The 17,756-nt window shown below is 38.0% G+C and overlaps 1 protein-coding gene across 1 annotated transcript; it reads right to left on the reverse strand.

Moving 5' to 3' along the window:
• Positions 1-422: 422 nt before the first annotated feature.
• On the reverse strand, positions 423-1,391 carry LOC140513278 (olfactory receptor 4F6-like). The gene has a single exon (XM_072622815.1). The coding sequence runs from the start codon at positions 1,359-1,361 to the stop codon at positions 423-425; it is 939 nt and encodes a 312-aa protein (XP_072478916.1). The 5' UTR covers positions 1,362-1,391.
• Positions 1,392-17,756: the final 16,365 nt, after the last annotated feature.

The following is a 17,756-nucleotide window of genomic DNA, read 5'->3' on the forward strand; positions in this document are numbered from 1 at the left end:
GATAGTCCTAATCTTAAGAAAAAGATAATTTGGATGCTGTGAATTAATCAAAAGAGTCAATCTATGAATTTGTATATAAACTTATAAGTAGAAGAACATGAATTGCTTTCCTTTATTAAAGTATATTTCCTCTTACAGATTTGAATGTAAATTAAGAAATTATAAAAAGGTACATCTTAAAATTGTAACCAAAACAGATTTTTCTAACCAAAGAAGACCAACAATACTTCATTTCCTTTTGTTTCTATTTTAATAGATGCAACAGGAGTCAATGTGCCTTTTAACTCCTGGAAAGAGCCTGCAGATCAATGTGAAGAACATGAAAATAGAATAAGGTGTCATCTTTAGTCCCAAATTGGAATGCAGTCATCCACATGTTAAATGGTGGTCCATTTACCATACTCTAGTATACTTAGAGTTATTTACAAATTTTTCCTGGAACTTCGAAGTTGACTGATCAGTCTCTTCATGGCAACTTTCATCTCCTTGTTCCTGAATGTATATATAGAAGGATTTAGGACAGGGGTGATAACAAAATTAAAAATGAAAAGAAATTTATCCACAGGCATTGTGGGGAATGGCCACACATAGACAAAAATACATGGACCAAAAAATAACACCACCACAGTGATGTGAGCAGACAAAGTAGAGAGAGCTTTGGACAAACCATTTGAAGAGTGTTTCTGAACAGTGACCAAGATATATATGTAGGAGATAACCAATAGGAATAAGGTTCCCATGGAAATGAAACCACTGTTAGCAGTGACTATGAACTCCAATTTGTAGGTGTCTGCACAGGCCAATCTGATCAAACGAGGAAGATCACAATAAAAACTGTCAATTTCATTAGGACCACAAAAAGGCAAGTTTACCACAAAAGCTAACTGGATCACTGCATGTATGAGACCAATGACCCAAGAGCACACTATGAGAAAAATGCACATTCTTTGATTCATAATGGTCAGATAGTGAAGAGGCTTACATATGGCAACATATCTATCAAAGGCCATGGAAATTAGCAGCAGCATCTCAGTTCCTCCAAACTTATGAATGAAGAAAATCTGCATCAGGCAACCAAGGAAGGATATGGTTTTGTGCTCAAAAAAAAGGTCATAAATCATTTTAGGAACAGGAACAGAAGAAAGGCACAGGTCGATGAGTGAGAGGTTAGACAATAGAAGATACATGGGAGAATGCAAGTGAGGTTCAAAGATGACTGTGAACATAATGAGGAAGTTTCCCAGCACAATGGCCACATAGAACATGAAGGAGAATACCAGGAGGAAAAGTTGCATGACCCATGAATTGGAAATCCCCAAGAACACAAATTCATATACCATGGAATGATTCACTTCATTCATTGGCTTAAATGTGATGGCACTTGAAGAGAAAGAATTGAAAGAGAACAGTTGTCATAAAGTGTTTCATTTTTAAATTTTAATTTAATTCAGAAAGGGTCTTTATGGTTCAGGGTGCTTGTAAATATCTTTTAGTCATTTAAAACTTTGAAGACATATGTTTTACATGTACTGGAGAAAAAATTATTTCAATGAATTCTATGTTTATACATGCATGCATTCCAAAAGAACTTCCACAGTCATCCTGCCTTCGAAACTTCAGAAGTGAGTTTATCTTACAGTCGTTTAACCCAGGGGTTGATGGATTTCTATCCGACCACATACTAAAACAGTTCTTTACCCCACACATGACTCAAAGCTGCTTTCTTCTTTTTGTTGTGGTTCCTTGTTCAATTGTATCCAACTGTTCATTGACCATGGACTTGTCCATGGTGCATTCTTGACAAAGATGCTGGTGTAGTTTGCCATTTCCTTCTCCAGTAATCCCCATTTGAATACACAGTAAAAAGGCAAATGGAGATGAAGTGACTTGCTTCAGGTCACACAGATAGCATCTGAAGTCAGATTTTAAATCAGATCTTTCTGACTCCACACATGGTATTTCTATCCATTGCACCATTTCACTTTCTTCCTAGCTCTCCATTTTCATGACTTGGCCATGTTCTCTAGCCTAATACCCAGCACTAACTAGATGAAGGAGCCATAAAAGGCAGGAGTTCCAGTTGAGGAGTAAAGTTAGGCTGCACCTTCAGAGTAATTAAGATGGGATCTCTATGTGAGAGCATCATTCATGCTGACATTGTTTGGTCTTGACATAACCATGAAGATATTACGAGAAAGACACCAGTTCCAAAGATGCAATAGGAAGCAGGGTAAGGTATGCATCTTCAAAGAGTGATTAACACTACATCAGCAAGTAAGCAGGTAAATGCATTGGAAAGGAACACAGTTAAAATACAGCTCAATATTGTTGTGAAATAAACACACCTGTAAACTTTGAAACAATACAGAAAATGAAGTTTCTTTAATATGAAAATGACTATGCAAGCTATCAAAACATTCCTAAAGATATAGGAAGTTCCCAACACAGAAGTTATCTGTGAAACACGTTACCTTAGATATTCTCCTATCCTTTCAAAAACAACCTTCCAGAATCACATGCTCAGAAATGTGTCCAAATGAGTACTCCAGACTCCATAAGATCCCTACACCAGGCAAACCCCAACTGCAGTCCAGAATGTTTGCACTTTTCTTCCAAGATACTATACTGAGTACGAAGTTAAAAACAGAGATCTCTGGATATCATGCAGACTTCAAAATATCCTGTATGGATATTTCCACTAAATTCTCTTCTCCTTGTTTGTTCCTGTTAGATGTTTAACAGTCAGCTTTCAAAAAAATGCATGCAGAGTATCCCTTGAAGTTTAACTCTCATTATTAACATTTTCACCATAATTTTCTTTTTTTTTTTTTTTTTTTATTTTATTTTTTTTTATTTTTTTTTATTTTATTTTATTTTTTTTATTATTAAATTTATTTATTTAACTTTTAACATTCATTTTAACAAAATTTTGGGTTACAAATTTTCTCCCCTTTTATCCCCTCCCCCCCCAAACACCAAGCATTCTAATTGCCCCTATGACCAATCTGCTCTCTCTTCTATCATCCCTCTCTGCCCTTGTCTCCATCTTCTCTTTTGTCCTGTAGGGGCAGATAGCTTTCTATACCCCTTTACCTGTTTTTCTTATTTCCTAGTGGCAAGAACATTACTCGACAGTTGATCCTAACACTTTGAGTTCCAACTTCTCTTCCTCCCTCCCTCCCCACCCCTTCCCTTTGGAAGGCAAGCAATTCAATATAGGCCATATCTGTGTAGTTTTGCAAATGACTTCCATAATAGTTGTGTTGTATAGGACTAACTGTATTTCCCTCCATCCTATCCTGTCCCCCATTACTTCTATTCTCTTTTGATCCTATCCCTCCCCATGAGTGTCGACCTCGAATTGCACTCTCCTCCTCATGCCCTCCCTTCTATCATCCCCCCCACCCTGCTTGTCCCCTTGTCCCCCACTTTCCTGTATTGTGAGATAGGTTTTCCTACCAAAATGAGTGTGCACTTTATTCTTTTCTTTAGTGGAATGTGATGAGAGTAGACTTCATGTTTTTCTCTCACCTCCCCTCTTTATCCCTCCACTAATGAGTCTTTTGATTGCCTCTTTTATGAGAGATAATTTGCCCCATTCAATTTCTCCCTTTCTCTTCCCAATATATTTCTCTCTCACTGCTTGATTTCATTTTGTTTTAAAGATATGATCCCATCCTATTCAATTCACTCTGTGCACTCTGTCTCTATGTAAGTGAGCGTGTGTGCATGTGTAATCCCACCCAGTACCCAGATACTGAAATGTTTCAAGAGTTACAAATATTGTCTTTCCATGTAAGAATGTAAACAGTTCAGCTTTAGTAAGTCCCTTATGACTTCACTTTGCTGTTCACCTTCTCATGGTTCTCTTCATTCTTGTGTTTGAAAGTCAAATTTTCTTTTCACCTCTGGTCTTTTCATCAAGAATACTTGAAAATCCTCTATTTCATTGAAAGACCATTTTTTCCCCTGAAGTATTATAGTCAGTTTTGCTGGGTAGGTGATTCTTGGTTTTAGTCCTAGTTCCTTTGACTTCTGGAATATACTGTTCCATGCCCTTCGATCCCTTAATGTAGAGGCTGCTAGATCTTGTGTTATCCTGATTGTATTTCCACAATACTTGAATTGTTTCTTTCTAGCTGCCTGCAGTATTTTCTCCTTGACCTGGGAACTCTGGAATTTGGCCACAATGTTCCTAGGAGTTTCTCTTTTTGGATCTCTTTCAGGCGGTGTTCTGTGGATTCCTTGAATATTTATTTTGCCCTCTGGTTCTAGAATCTCAGGGCAGTTTTCCTTGATAATTTCATGAAAGATGATGTCTAGGCTCTTCTTTTGATCATGGCTTTCAGGTAGTCCCATAATTTTTAAATTGTCTCTCCTGGATCTATTTTCCAGGTCTGTTGTTTTTCCAATGAGATATTTCACATTATCTTCCATTTTTCCATTCTTCTCTCTTTGTTCTGTGATTTCTTGGTTTTGCATAAAGTCATTAGCCTCCATCTGTGCCATTCTAATTTTGAAAGAACTATTTTCTTCAGTGAGCTTTTGAATCTCCTTTTCCATTTGGCTAATTCTGCTTTTGAAAGCATTCTTCTCCTCATTGGCTTTTTGAACCTCTTTTGCCAATTGAGTTAGGCTAGTTTTCAAGGTGTTAATTTCTTCAACATTTTTTTGGGTCTCCCTTAGCAGGGAGCTGATCTGCTGTTCATGCTTTGACTTCATGTCTCTCATTTCTCTTCCCAGCTTTTCCTCCACCTCTCTAACTTGATTTTCAAAATTCTTTTTGAGCTCTTCCATGGCCTGAGCCCATTGGGTGGGCTGGGACACAGAAGCCTTGATTTCTGTGTCTTTGCCTGATGGTAAGCATTGTTCTTCCTCATCAGAAAGGAAGGGAGGAAATGCCTGTTCGCCAAGAAAGTAACCTTCTATAGTCTTATTTCTTTTCCCTTTTCTGGGCATTTTCCCAGCCAGTGACTTGACCTCTGAATATTCTCCTCACACCCACCTCACCTCCTGATCCTCCCAGCCCGTGTTTGTGGTCTGAGATTCAAATGCTGCTTCCAGCCTCAGGGCTTTTGGCGGGGGCAGGGCTGCTATTCAGTATGAGATTATGTTTTGGTGCTGAGGTCGGGGCAGGGCCACCTCTCAGGCTCAGTTCCCTCAGGGGGTTTATGCACAGACCTTCCGCAATGGATTCAGGCTCCCGCCGGCTTGGGGAGCCCCTGTCTGCAGCCGCCTCTCAGCTTCTACCTCCCGGGGGGGGGGCCTGAATTATGGGGGCACCCCACTCCCCTCTCGACCCGCCAAAGAGACTCTCTCACCCACCCCTGTCACCTGTGGGTGGAGGGACTTGTGCGGCCGCTGGAGATCCCGTCCCTGAAGCCTGCTCGGATCTGTTTCTCTCGGTGTCGCAGCCGTGGCCGCAGCAGGTCTGGGCTGGGCTTTGTGTCTGCAGCGCGATGGACCTTTTGCGAGAGGTTTGCAGATCCCTCTGTGGGTGGAGGGACCCGCGTGGCCGCTGGAGATCCTGTCTGTGAGGCCTGCTCGGATCTTTTCCTCTCGGTGCCGCGGCCGCGGCAGGGCTGCACTCAGCTCCCAGTCCCGGCGCCCAGTCCGCAGCGCGAAGGACCCCCCCTCGAGAGGTTTGCAGGTCTCTCTGGAACAGAAATCTCCCTCGCTCCAATGTTCCGTGGCCTCTGGGTGCGGAATTCGCCGTGAGTTACTTCCCTGTAGCCATTCTATGGGTTGTGGGTTCAGAGCTATGTGTATGTGCGTCTTTCTACTCCGCCATCTTGGCTCCGCCCCCCATAATTTTCTTAAGACTAGGCAATTAACAAAACAATAAAGTCCTGATTGGTAGTGTTTCCTGATTTCTGATGTGCAAATACACTGAAAACTGAACAATAAACACTTATCGCTCTGTTCTGACTCAACATATCACTGCAACTTGACTCATTAGGAATTTTTAGCAAATTAAAAGGCTCTGACAAATACCATGATATTTTCTTAGATTCCAGTGAATGAAGTTTGAAAATAATGTTTTCTTTATTCAATGCCAAATTTTTTATTTGCTAGGAAGTGACTAATTATGAATGATAAGGCATTAATGAGTTCTCTTACCCTATGGCCTTTTCTCCTATATTTCCCCTTCATGAACCACACAATTCAGTAGTACTGTTTTTACTTACCTTTTCCGGACTTGCTTCAACCCATTTATTCAAACCATTCTCCTTGCCTGAACCTCCTCTCCCCTACTCTTTTTCAGTCTAAATCCTGCCTGTTTCTCAAAGCCTAGTTCAAATTCTTCTGTGAAGCCTTCCTTGATAAACCCACACCTCAGTGAATTCTCTCTTCTCTCCTTTCAGTTCTCATACTATTTAATGACTGAGCCACCAATTTGATTTATCAAAGAAGCTAGACCATATTTATCACTTCACATGTGCATATTCTGCTTTTCTAAATATGTTGCAATATTTTGGGGGTCAAGGTCATGGCTTTTCATTCTCTCATTCATCTCAGCCTTTATCACTTTGATATGCCTATGGTGAATGTTTAATAAATATCAATGGACAATATTTTCATAAATCACTTGATAGAAGAAAAAAGTGGAAAGGGGAAATGAAAGTAATGGTGAAAGTGAGAAAGTAAGAACACATGAAGGAAAGAAAATATGGGAAAAGGACTTAGATCAAATAAAGGAGAGGAGGGGTTTTAAAACCCAAGGGGGTGACATTTATAAAGTGCTTATGATAGCGACTGGCACATAGTAGGCATTTAATGCTTATTTCCTTCCTTATAAACTTATTAGTTAAAACTGAAACATAGGAATCTGCTACAACTGAAAGTTTTATCAAATGGAATTTTTTTTTTATTCCTCATGGCTAGCTCTACCATAGCTTATGTCCATAAAATGAAGTGCAATTAAAGTTCCATATGCGTTGGCAATCCAGGATAGTCATCTGAATGGACTCGGTATCACAACAGAACACTGGTAAGGGCATTTAACTTATCCATGACAATGGAGTGAATAAACTCATCTTGTTCAGCTCAATGAACAGTGATTACAATGGAATATCTAGCCCCCACTTATTCTACGAAGGATCTTCTAACTTAAATGATCCCCCTTGTAGCAGGTCTGGCTGTATCCGTTAGGGTCTGGGAACTTTAGCAGTAAATATAATGTGAGAGAGTGTCAAGTTTGGGTGGAACTTCAGCAGCCACCCAATTCAACCGACATCAACACAAGAATCTTTTTATCAACATTCTCTCAAGTTTTCGTACATCCACCAATTCAGTAATTTTATGAATGAAGACTCTATTGTCTTCCAGTGCATCACATTCCACTTTGGGAAAGTTTTGTTCAGACCTTAAACAAATTTAGGACACTCTTCTTACCTCTAACATCTGAGTCTGTTTCCATATATGACAGTTCTACAAACATTTGAAGACTTCCATCAGGTCTTTCATTTCTTCATCTTAGAATTTCTCTCTTCCTTCAACTAATCTTCATATCACATCATTTTAAGTCCCCTTACCATCTTGGGTGCCTTCCACTGGATGATGTTAGTGCACCAAAATCTATGCTAGAATATGACACTGAATAATTGGATGTTATATTTCAGATGTGTTCTTACTGGGTAAAAAAATCATCACCACCCTCATCTGGGAATATGTCTCCTAACTAAAAGGACTAGCGTTTTATATAATCCTATTAAGCAATTAATTCATCTTGAGTTAAAATTCTGTGATCTTTTCCCCGACAGGATTTGTTTTCTCGCCACAATTTTCCCTACTTCCTCAATTTTGAAACTCTTATACTGAAATGTTGACTCCAAATATAAGACTTAATATGAATCCCTATTTAACTTTATTTTATTATAACATCATTTGAACCACCTGAGACCTTTGTCATACTGCAAGAATAACTCAGTGTGTTAGCTATCAGTCCTAATGCATACTCTGCAAATTTGATAATTATGGCAGAATGTTTCAGCAAGAGATCTCTCCAGAGCTGCAATTCAGAGAACTGGGTTTGAATTACACCTCTTTCTGATACAGTGGTATGGACCTATATGGAATCAGGAGTTTTTTAGGGTATTCTTATTTTTACTATGTTCTCCTTTCAAACTTGCCTTTCTCAACTATTCCTGAACTGTGAGTTACTTACTCTCTTAAGTCTCTCTATTCCATTGTCACATAAATTTCTGCCTCTGGCTTCATCTCAGTGCCAAATGTTGCTCTCGTTAAATCATTTTAGATCATACTATGTCTACACATACAAAAGTATTTTGTCTCTTTTAAATAAACCGAACAATAAATGAGAAACAATGTGACTACTAAATAGTTATTTTACTTAATTTTCTTGTCTCTTAGGTGATGAAAAATTTCTATAATCAGAGTCATAATACTTTATCCTGTAATCATTTAGCCCATTCTCCAGTTGGTAATAATGACAGTCCAGTCAGGTGTGGACACCATTGCCTTCACAGTTAGCTTTCACAAAAAATATGTGTATATACTTTTCTCTAAAGCTTCTTCTCCAAAAAAAAAAAAAAAAAATGAAATTCCTTTCCTAGGATCTGATTTTCCACATTCTTCTTCCTCTCCTAGATGACAATGATGCTTAGGAATTTATATACCATTATATTGTTACCAAACTAAATTTGCATGTCATTAGTTCAATGATACACCTCTTAAAGCAATTAAAATGCCAGTATCACTTTTCTTTTTCATATGTCACAGAGAGAACTGCTGGACTTCAAGTGTCAGACAAAAACAAATTTGTCTTCAATGCAGAATAAACACTACACACACCCTCATCCCAAACCTATCAGGAGACTTTAGTCAGAATAAATTCTTATAGATCATGGGAGTTTGGTGGAGGTTGGGCATTGATTGAGCTTGAGACTGTCTGCAAGATGTGTACAACAATAAGTGTATCCTAATTTAAATAAAATCTAGGAAATGACCTCAGGTTCTGTCTTCCTCTACCTGTACATTGTGGTTGAAAGAGCAAAATCAATCTACAAGTCTTGCTGTCTTCTAAATATTCAAGGGCAGACTGGTTTACAGGAAGGCATTTGAGGTTATAAATCTGGCAACCCACACTCATTCTTGTCCCTACCAAAGTGGTCCTGAGAGAGCCTGAACCTTTCTAAAACTTCCTTAAAGCAAGGAGTACATTCTAATTATGCATTTGGAGTCACTGAGCCAAATACAGTATTCTGGCATAGACATCTCCAATATCATCTCTAAGAGACAACATTGAATAGTTTCTTTCCATAAAACCAATTTTAAATTCATCTCTCCTACCTTCCGATATGGAAGAAGAACAGAATATAGCAATGGCTTCACAGATTTCCGGTGTATTTTTAAAGATATGAGTACTTCTTGGAAGAGGCTAAAAGGATTAAGTAAAAGTCCCACACTGACATCAGGGCTCAGCGAGCAGTTGATACATCCCTGGGCTCAAAATGCCCACCACGGGAATTCTCTCTCTTAGAAACTTTGTATTTTCCCAGAACTACTAAAGTAAACTTTCAAAGTTTGGACATATTCTAGACAGGTACCCCAAGGAGATCGCAAGTAAAAGAAAAAAAGACAGCCTCCTTATGCACAAAGTGTTTAGAGAAGTATATTGTGTGGCAGCAAAAAAAAAAAAAAAAACAACCATGAAGATAATGAATTTGGGAATGACTACATAAAGTGTGGCCTGTGAATATAATGGCATATTGCTGTGCTCTAAGAAAATATTAATATGATGAATAAATAGAAGAATGGAAAGACAAGAACTGATGTTGAGTGAAGTAAACGGAAGCAAGAAAACCATGGGCACAACATATAAAACAATTTAAATGGAAAACTGACAAAATAATAGAAAGTAAAAGATGTGAAACTAGAAGGAAAAAAGAATGGGCCCAAAGAAGAGATTTAAGGACATTCCATTCCTTTGCAGAGGTGGGAGGTCACAAGAACATTATATTCATTTTCAGAAAAATAAATGTATATAGATAAGTTTTGCTGATTTTTTTCTCTTTCTAGTATTCTTTTTTCTATATATATATTTGTATATATATTTATCATTATACTTATTATTATAAATAATTATTATTATATTTATATATTTTTTATATTTATTATGTACATATAATTTATTTGGGGGAATATATATATTATATGTAATATATACAATTATATATATGGCTGGACAGACAACCAGGGAAAATGCTCAGAATCAGAAGATGAAACATCTTGTGTAAAGAACAGCAAGAAGACCAATATCACCGGGGAGGTATGAAGCATAAGAAGATTGGAAAGGTAGGAAGAGACTAGGTTATGTGTGGGGTAAGAATGCTTCATAAGCACAATAGAGCATTTTCTATTTGATCCCTGTAGACAATAGGGATCCACTGGAGTTGACTGAATGAATTGGGAAGGATGGAACATGGTCAGTCTTCCACATTAAGAAGACCAATTTGACAGCTAAGTGGCAAATGGACTAGACAGGAGACATAGTTATAGCATGGCATTACAATAGAACAGGACTGAGGTGATGAGTGCCTCTACCAGGGTGATGACTATCTCAGAAGAGAGAAAAGGGAGGTGGCTTATGTGATGTTTCAGAAGTAGAAAGAACAAGACTTTGCAATCTTCTGGATATGAGAAGTGACACAGCATAAGGATTTAACTATGACACCTAGTTCACAAACCTCGATAACTAGGAGAAGAGTGGTACTCTCTTTTTAAAAAATCAATAAAAAATTATTTAAAAAAAATTTGGTCCATATAACTCAAAAAGAATGACACACACCCTACCTTCTACCTCAATATTTTCCTAATTGGACTTTCTTCCTCAAAAATCTCTCCACTTAAATCCGAGTTTCTCAACATTGTCAATTTAATATTTTTTAAAATTCATATCTCACCATGTCACTCCCCTTAATAAAAATAATAGTGACAACAAATATAGATAAAATAATGGAGACATAAGTAGTTAAAATATAGGTCAACAAATAAATAAACAGCAAGACAGATAAATGAATGAATAGTACTCTATTGCCTTCATATAAAATACAAACTACTCAATCTGGCATTTAATGTCTCTACATTCTAGCTGCCTCGCACATTTTCCTGATATATCATATAATTCTCCTTTGCTAACAATTTCAGTCAATTTCCCCCACCTGTTACTGCAAACACAAGACAATCTATCTCATACCCTTATGTGTTTGCGACAGTAGTATTCCCTGTCTAGAATGAATTCCTTCCTCACCTCACCCTCATATAATCTTTAGTTTATACATACTACATTTCAGGTACAACTCCATAAATTTTATAAATGAGTTCTTAATTGACTGCCAGTAATATATAGCGGCTTCTCCCTCTTTAACTTGCTTTTTATGTATTTACATTTACATTTGCACAAATTGTATTTCTCCCTGCTCCCCAAAAATATAACCTTCTTAAGGGCAGCTCTAGCACAGGTGTCAGGAGTCTATCATCAAGTGATATAGCTCTGATCTAAGTGTCACTGGCGTGTTCACTCTAGACATTCTAGCTTTGTATCTGCATTTTCCCCAGAATTACATACACACACTTACAAAAAAAAAACACTCTGAAATATGATCCAGAGAACAAAAGATGTAGAATATCCATATGGGGTAAAGTTTTGGAGAGGAGAATTAGGTAATGTGATACAGACAAAAACAGACAGGTAATTATACATCAAATACTATACTAACTCATTTTGCAAAATTTATGGGTAGAAAATCAAAGCAAGAAGACTCTTACTTCTTGCTAGCTGGATAATCTTAGGCACCTTCTTTTACCTCATAGACTATTTATGGTCCCATTAATTTTACTTCCTATTGTCAATGATCCTGTTAGCACAGATTTTCAAAATGTGATAGGGAAATCTTGCATGAATGGTTGCCCCCTTGGGAACACCCTTTAAAATCGTTCATCTTCTTAATCAACCCTACAGAATGAAAGTCATTTACCTTGATTTCAAACTTCAGAGCATCATTACTGATGAAAAAAGTAAGGCATTTATAGAATAGTTTCTTTCCAACTACAATTCACACTCAATTAATCCTTTCTTATTAGTGCCAGAGACAGCATAGTGAAATTGAGGGGGAGATGGTATTGAATTGTGTAGGATAAAAGGATAACCCATGACAAACTGTGAAATAGAGGTCTGTCTTTTATGTTCCCACTCCTTTGCATGATTGCTTGGCCTTTACACACACACACACACACATACACACACACATACACACACACACACACACATGCAAGCACGCATGCATGTGCACACATGCACATGAACACACTTAACTCCAGCCATAACATATATTTATTGTATCGCCAAGGGAATATTTACAGCCCTGGTGGTGACTATGAATGTGCCGGCATAGTTCTCATTCATAAAGTATAAAAGACTCTCCATATATAAGGCAGAAAGAAAACATTTATTTAGACACCACCAAGCCAAATTCCAGAACCAGAAAGCTAAATTCCACACAGTGACCTAGAAGTTAATAAACATGATCATTACAAGGGGTAAAGTCATTCCCAAGCCTTCCTCCCTCTGCCAGGGCCTTCTCTCAAGCAAGCACTCATGAGTCTGAGCCCTGCTGTTCCTGCCTGCCTGCATCCTCTCTCCTCTACCCTGACCTTGATCACTCACTTCCTCCCACTTCTGCACCACCCTTTCTATTCCTCCTGTTCAGCAAGCCCCTCCCACCACAGGTGACTTAGTCTTCCAGGTGATTTAAGCAGGTCACAACAGCCTGTTAATGAATGAGCAAGATCTTTCCATTAAATTGCTATTACATTCAGCCCCAAGACTTTCTTATTCATTACGTAGGATGGTGGGGTAACGGGTATCAACAGAATTGTAACAGGGATAACAGAAAATAAGCATATAAAACACTATCTTAGGTAACGGGTGTCATTGGAACTTTACAACAGTATAACAGGGATAACACAAAAAGAGCACATAACACAATATCTTAGACTTGAGCACAAGCACCTCATCATCCCCCTTCAAACGAATGGGGCCCAGAATCATGGGGTGAGGGGCAAAGGTCTCTTCTTCCATAGCTACTTCCTGCTGACATTGGATGTTGAGCTGCCCCACCCCAAGAGGTCCCATTTGAGAGATGAGTTCTTTAGCTGGCATCTGAAGCTTGGTCGACTTCACATCCACAGATGGCACATCACTGTCATGTACAGGAGATGACATATGGCTTATGTGATCAGGCATCTGCAGGTGGAGGTACTAAACCTCTAGGAAGCAAATCTAGCAAATGAGTTTAACAGGCCAAAAGACAAAAAGAAACACGGAGACAGTAACTAAAAGCAGGGTAGATATAGGGTCAGTAATGCTTCTGGAGTCCATGAAACCACTACCAGTTCCTTTTAGAATATATGAATTAAGGGTAAAATTTGGTAATCATACTCTCCTGAATAAACAACAGTGATGGTATTATCATTCCTGTGTGTTATAATTTCTGTAACCTTTGGAACATCATCTGGCTTCCATTTAACCCATACTTTGGCTCTCAATTTTATCCTATCAGTAGAATCCAATCTTTCAGTTCCTCTGTTAATTATTTCAGAAGGAGGTTCAGTGATATTATTTTACAAGGAATAATAATCACTTGAATTATTCTGTCATATTTACAAAACTGTATGAGTTCATCACTTAAATTTTGGAATGACACAAGAATTTCTCCTTGATAATTAGAATCCATCATTCCAGTCCATACACATATTCCTCAAACTGCTCATCTTGATTTAGGCAATATTAGTCCAAAATGATTCTTAGGGATTCTCATACATATTTCAGTACAAACTGCTCTTATTTCTTTCCATCCAACCAAAAGTCCTCTAAACAATGTAAATCTTATCTTGCCAAACTAGGTGTCTCTGGGTATGGTGCTGGGACATCTGGCCTCACAATCCAATATTCAACATTTGGAATCGTATGTGTTTGTTATTTTCTAATATGCAGATTTAGGAACTTCATTCCTCCCGATGGTCTATTACGTAAATTGCAAAAAGCAACGAACAAATTATCTTTATACTGTTGACAAAAATTATTAGAACTTAACTTCCTTAATTGTTCTTTCAATCATTCATTCATTCTTTCAATTAACCCAGATACTTATGGATAATATGGAATATGACATACCGATTCTATGTTGTTTAATACACAATATCTCTTCATTTCATTACCTTTGAAATGTGAAATATTGTCACTTTGAATCTGCATTGGGGTTCCATAATACAGACTTATGACATCTGAAATTTTACAGGTGTTTTTCTAGGTTGCATTCTTATAGCAACAAGCCACTAGTATACCTGAATAGGTTTCAGCACAAGTACATAAAAATTTGCATCTTTCATCTTGGGGTACAGGTCCATTATAATCTATTTGCCAAATTTGCACTGGTATTTTTCCCCTTTCCATCTCTCCTGTTTCTACCTGAGGAATAGTTCATTCCTTTTTCAACTGACACATATGACATTCTTCTGCTAGTTGTTTTAACAATAAATGAGAGTAATAGCTCAGTCCTGTGCCAATTACTGTGTGGCCTGGACCCATAAACAGCCAGCTGTTTAATGGACTCATTTTACTAGTACCAGATCATCAGTTGATGTCAGATTATGGACAATATGTTGTACAGCAGTCTTTGCTAGTCAATCAGCATGTGCATTGTACTCCCGTTCTGGAGTGGTGAGGGCCACATGAGCATCTACATGAAAAACTGACAAATTAGTAACCAAGGACATGTCCCATATATCTTTTCAAGATTCTTTGCCCCAGACTAGTTTGCCATGAATTTCCAAAATTTTATTTTTTCACATGGGCATCCATGTAGCTAACCCATTAACTACTGCCCATGAAGCAGTGGGTATATAATACTGTACTCATTGTTTTGTTTTGATAGTTTGGTGTATTGTCATAAGTTCAGCATATTGTCTACTTCCACCTATCCCACCACTTTCCAAATTCTGCCAAGTAAATGCATTATAGGATTGCCACTTTCCAATATCTTTTGTTGCCCAAATATTTTACTATCCCATCAGTAAACCATGCAGGTCTCTTTCGTTCTTCAGTTAATCCATCATATCCCTCTTTCCATTTTACCACGGACTGTAACAACTGTTGCTTTGGTTCAGAGGAAGTATCACTTCCCTCAGTATCTATGTTTGCTATAGATTCTCATGAAGAAGAAACTCCACTTTTATCCGTTTTAGATCTACTTTGAATATACCATTTACATTTGATTATGCTAGCTTCCTGTGCATGTCCAATTCTATGAGAAGCTAGGGTATTCATTAACCAGATCGTAATTGGGATTCCAGGTCTTAATATTACCTCATGGCATAATGTTAGCTGTTCAGTCTCTACAAAAGCCCAACATGCACCTAAAAACTGCTTTTCAAAAGGGTTATATTGAGCTCCAGATGAAGGGAGTTTCCTAGACCAAAATCCTAAGGGCACATTTCAGCTTTATTGTTTTTGGTATAAACTCTAGTTTGCATATTCATCCTGTACAATCACTTATAATTCCACCAGGTCACTTTGCATGGGCCATAAATCTAAAGCCAACAGCATAGCAACCCTTGCTTCTTCAAAAGCTTTCCTCAGCTCAAGTCCACAATCAAATTCATATTTTCCCTAGTAATTTTATATAAAGGCTTCAAAATTTGTCCTAGATGTGGTATGTGATGTTGCCAATATCCAAATAATCCTATAAATAATCCTATAAACTTTTGGACTTCTTTCTTATTGGTGGGGATAGGAAAATCTTGAATCTTTTTTGGGTTTGTGGGAGAATCTCTCACAGTACCTGATTACATCATATACCCAAAAACTTTACAGTTTGAGCTGGCCCTTGAATCTTTGCAGGGTTAATCTTCCATTCAGTCTTCATTGCCTTCTCTTTTAACTTTCTTATACAGTCCATAAGTGAAGACCAGAGTTTATCTCCACTACGCCACATAGAGTCAGTAGGATACTGCCTACTGCAGCCTTCTGCAAACAAAGCTAACAGATTAGTTGTATTGTTACTTCCTTGAATATTGCAATCTCTAAAAGTTGACTGTACAAAAGGATTTTAATATCTATAAATTTCAAGTAATTCACGCAATCTATAGATACTCCTCTGGCCCCTTCATCACTGGTTCTCACAGTCCAAGATATTAACAATTCTCCCATCCTCTGGGTGAACTGACTCAAAATATTGGTGACCTCCTGCTGAGTAACATCCTCACTTATTTCTGAAAATATTATGTTACCTCCTTGGTATCCCTGTTTCCACCTCACTATGGGATGCATTTCTCCCTGAGAAGCTTCTCTCACTAACATCATTTCCATTCCTTACATCACTATGGTAAACTAGGTTGGGTCTGTACAAAGATCATATACGCATTTCTTTTGTCAGCCTTCAGCTTCTTATAAGCTAAATAAACAGCTGTTTCTTCCACCTGAGACCCCCCCCCCCCCCAGCCTGCTTTCTTAAAGGACAGCTGAAGGCTAATTCCCAAGTAAACTGTCTAACTATTTCTCCATCTGAATTTTTTTTTCCTTAAGCAGCTCATCTCTGTTTTTACACATAAGACAGTAACCTTTTAATAAGATTCAGCCTCTTTTACTTATCCCTATCAGCTCCTTCCCTGGGCTAATTAGAATTCTTTGAAACACCTTTCCAAGTTTCCAGATTCCCCCTCCTGTAACCTCATTTTCCAGTTTTCACAGGGGCCAGAGCTTTAGCCCATTTCTTAGTGAGGGAAGAATATGTTAAATCACCCAACCTAGGATATGAGTTTTTTCTTTTAAAACCTTTCTGTCTCCAAATAGAGATTTTATACCCTGGGATTAGGTTCATGATGCCAAATGTATCACTAATGCAATATTCACAACACTGGTAGTAACTATGAATATTCTGGCATAGTTCTAAATCACAAAGTACAAAAGTTTCTCCCTATAGAAGGCAGTTTAGAGGAAGTACTTCCCTCAGCATCTATGTTTCCTATACATATATATACATATATATGTTTACATACAATACATATGTAGATTTATTTAGATGTCACAAAGTCAAATTCCACAACTAGAAAGCTAAATCCCACAAAGTGACCAAGAAGTTAATAAACACAATCACTGCAGGGGGCAAAGCCATTCTAAGTCTCCCCCCACCCCACCTGGGCCTTCTCACAAACAAATACTCCTGAGCCTTCCAGTGCCTGCTGCCTAAATCCTCTCTCTTTTGCCCTGACCTTACTCACTTACTTCTTCAGGTTCTGCTCCACCCTTCCTGCTCCTACTGTTCAGCAAGTTCCTCCCCACCACATGTAACTTAGGCTTCCAGGTGATTTTAGTAGGTCATATGGGCCTATTAATGAATGAAAAAGATCTTTCCATTTAAACTGCTGTTACATCTGGCAACTTGGGGCATCTATTAAATTACCCCAACTGATTCTTTCCTCCTCAGATAGAATTCCACTTTAGGGGAGTGGTGTAGTATACTAGAAAGAATCTTGCCTTTTGAGACAGGAGATCTGTATTTCAATCCTAGATTTGCTGCCCAGTTATTATATATTTGGCCTTGAACTACTCACTTCAACTTTCTGATTCCGTGTGTCCTCATCTATAAAGTGAAAGGGTTGGAATAGATGATCTATAAGATGCCTTCTAGCACTATATATACAATCTAATGACTTTTGATTCTTTGACCATTTTC

Source organism: Notamacropus eugenii, chromosome 7 (genome assembly GCF_028372415.1).
Source record: "Notamacropus eugenii isolate mMacEug1 chromosome 7, mMacEug1.pri_v2, whole genome shotgun sequence".
NCBI classification, from domain to species: domain Eukaryota; kingdom Metazoa; phylum Chordata; class Mammalia; order Diprotodontia; family Macropodidae; genus Notamacropus; species Notamacropus eugenii.

Bases quoted from the DNA above. Each gene is read 5' to 3' on its own strand.
- LOC140513278 (XM_072622815.1), bottom strand. From the start codon at position 1,361: ATGAATGAAGTGAATCATTCCATGGTATATGAATTTGTGTTCTTGGGG.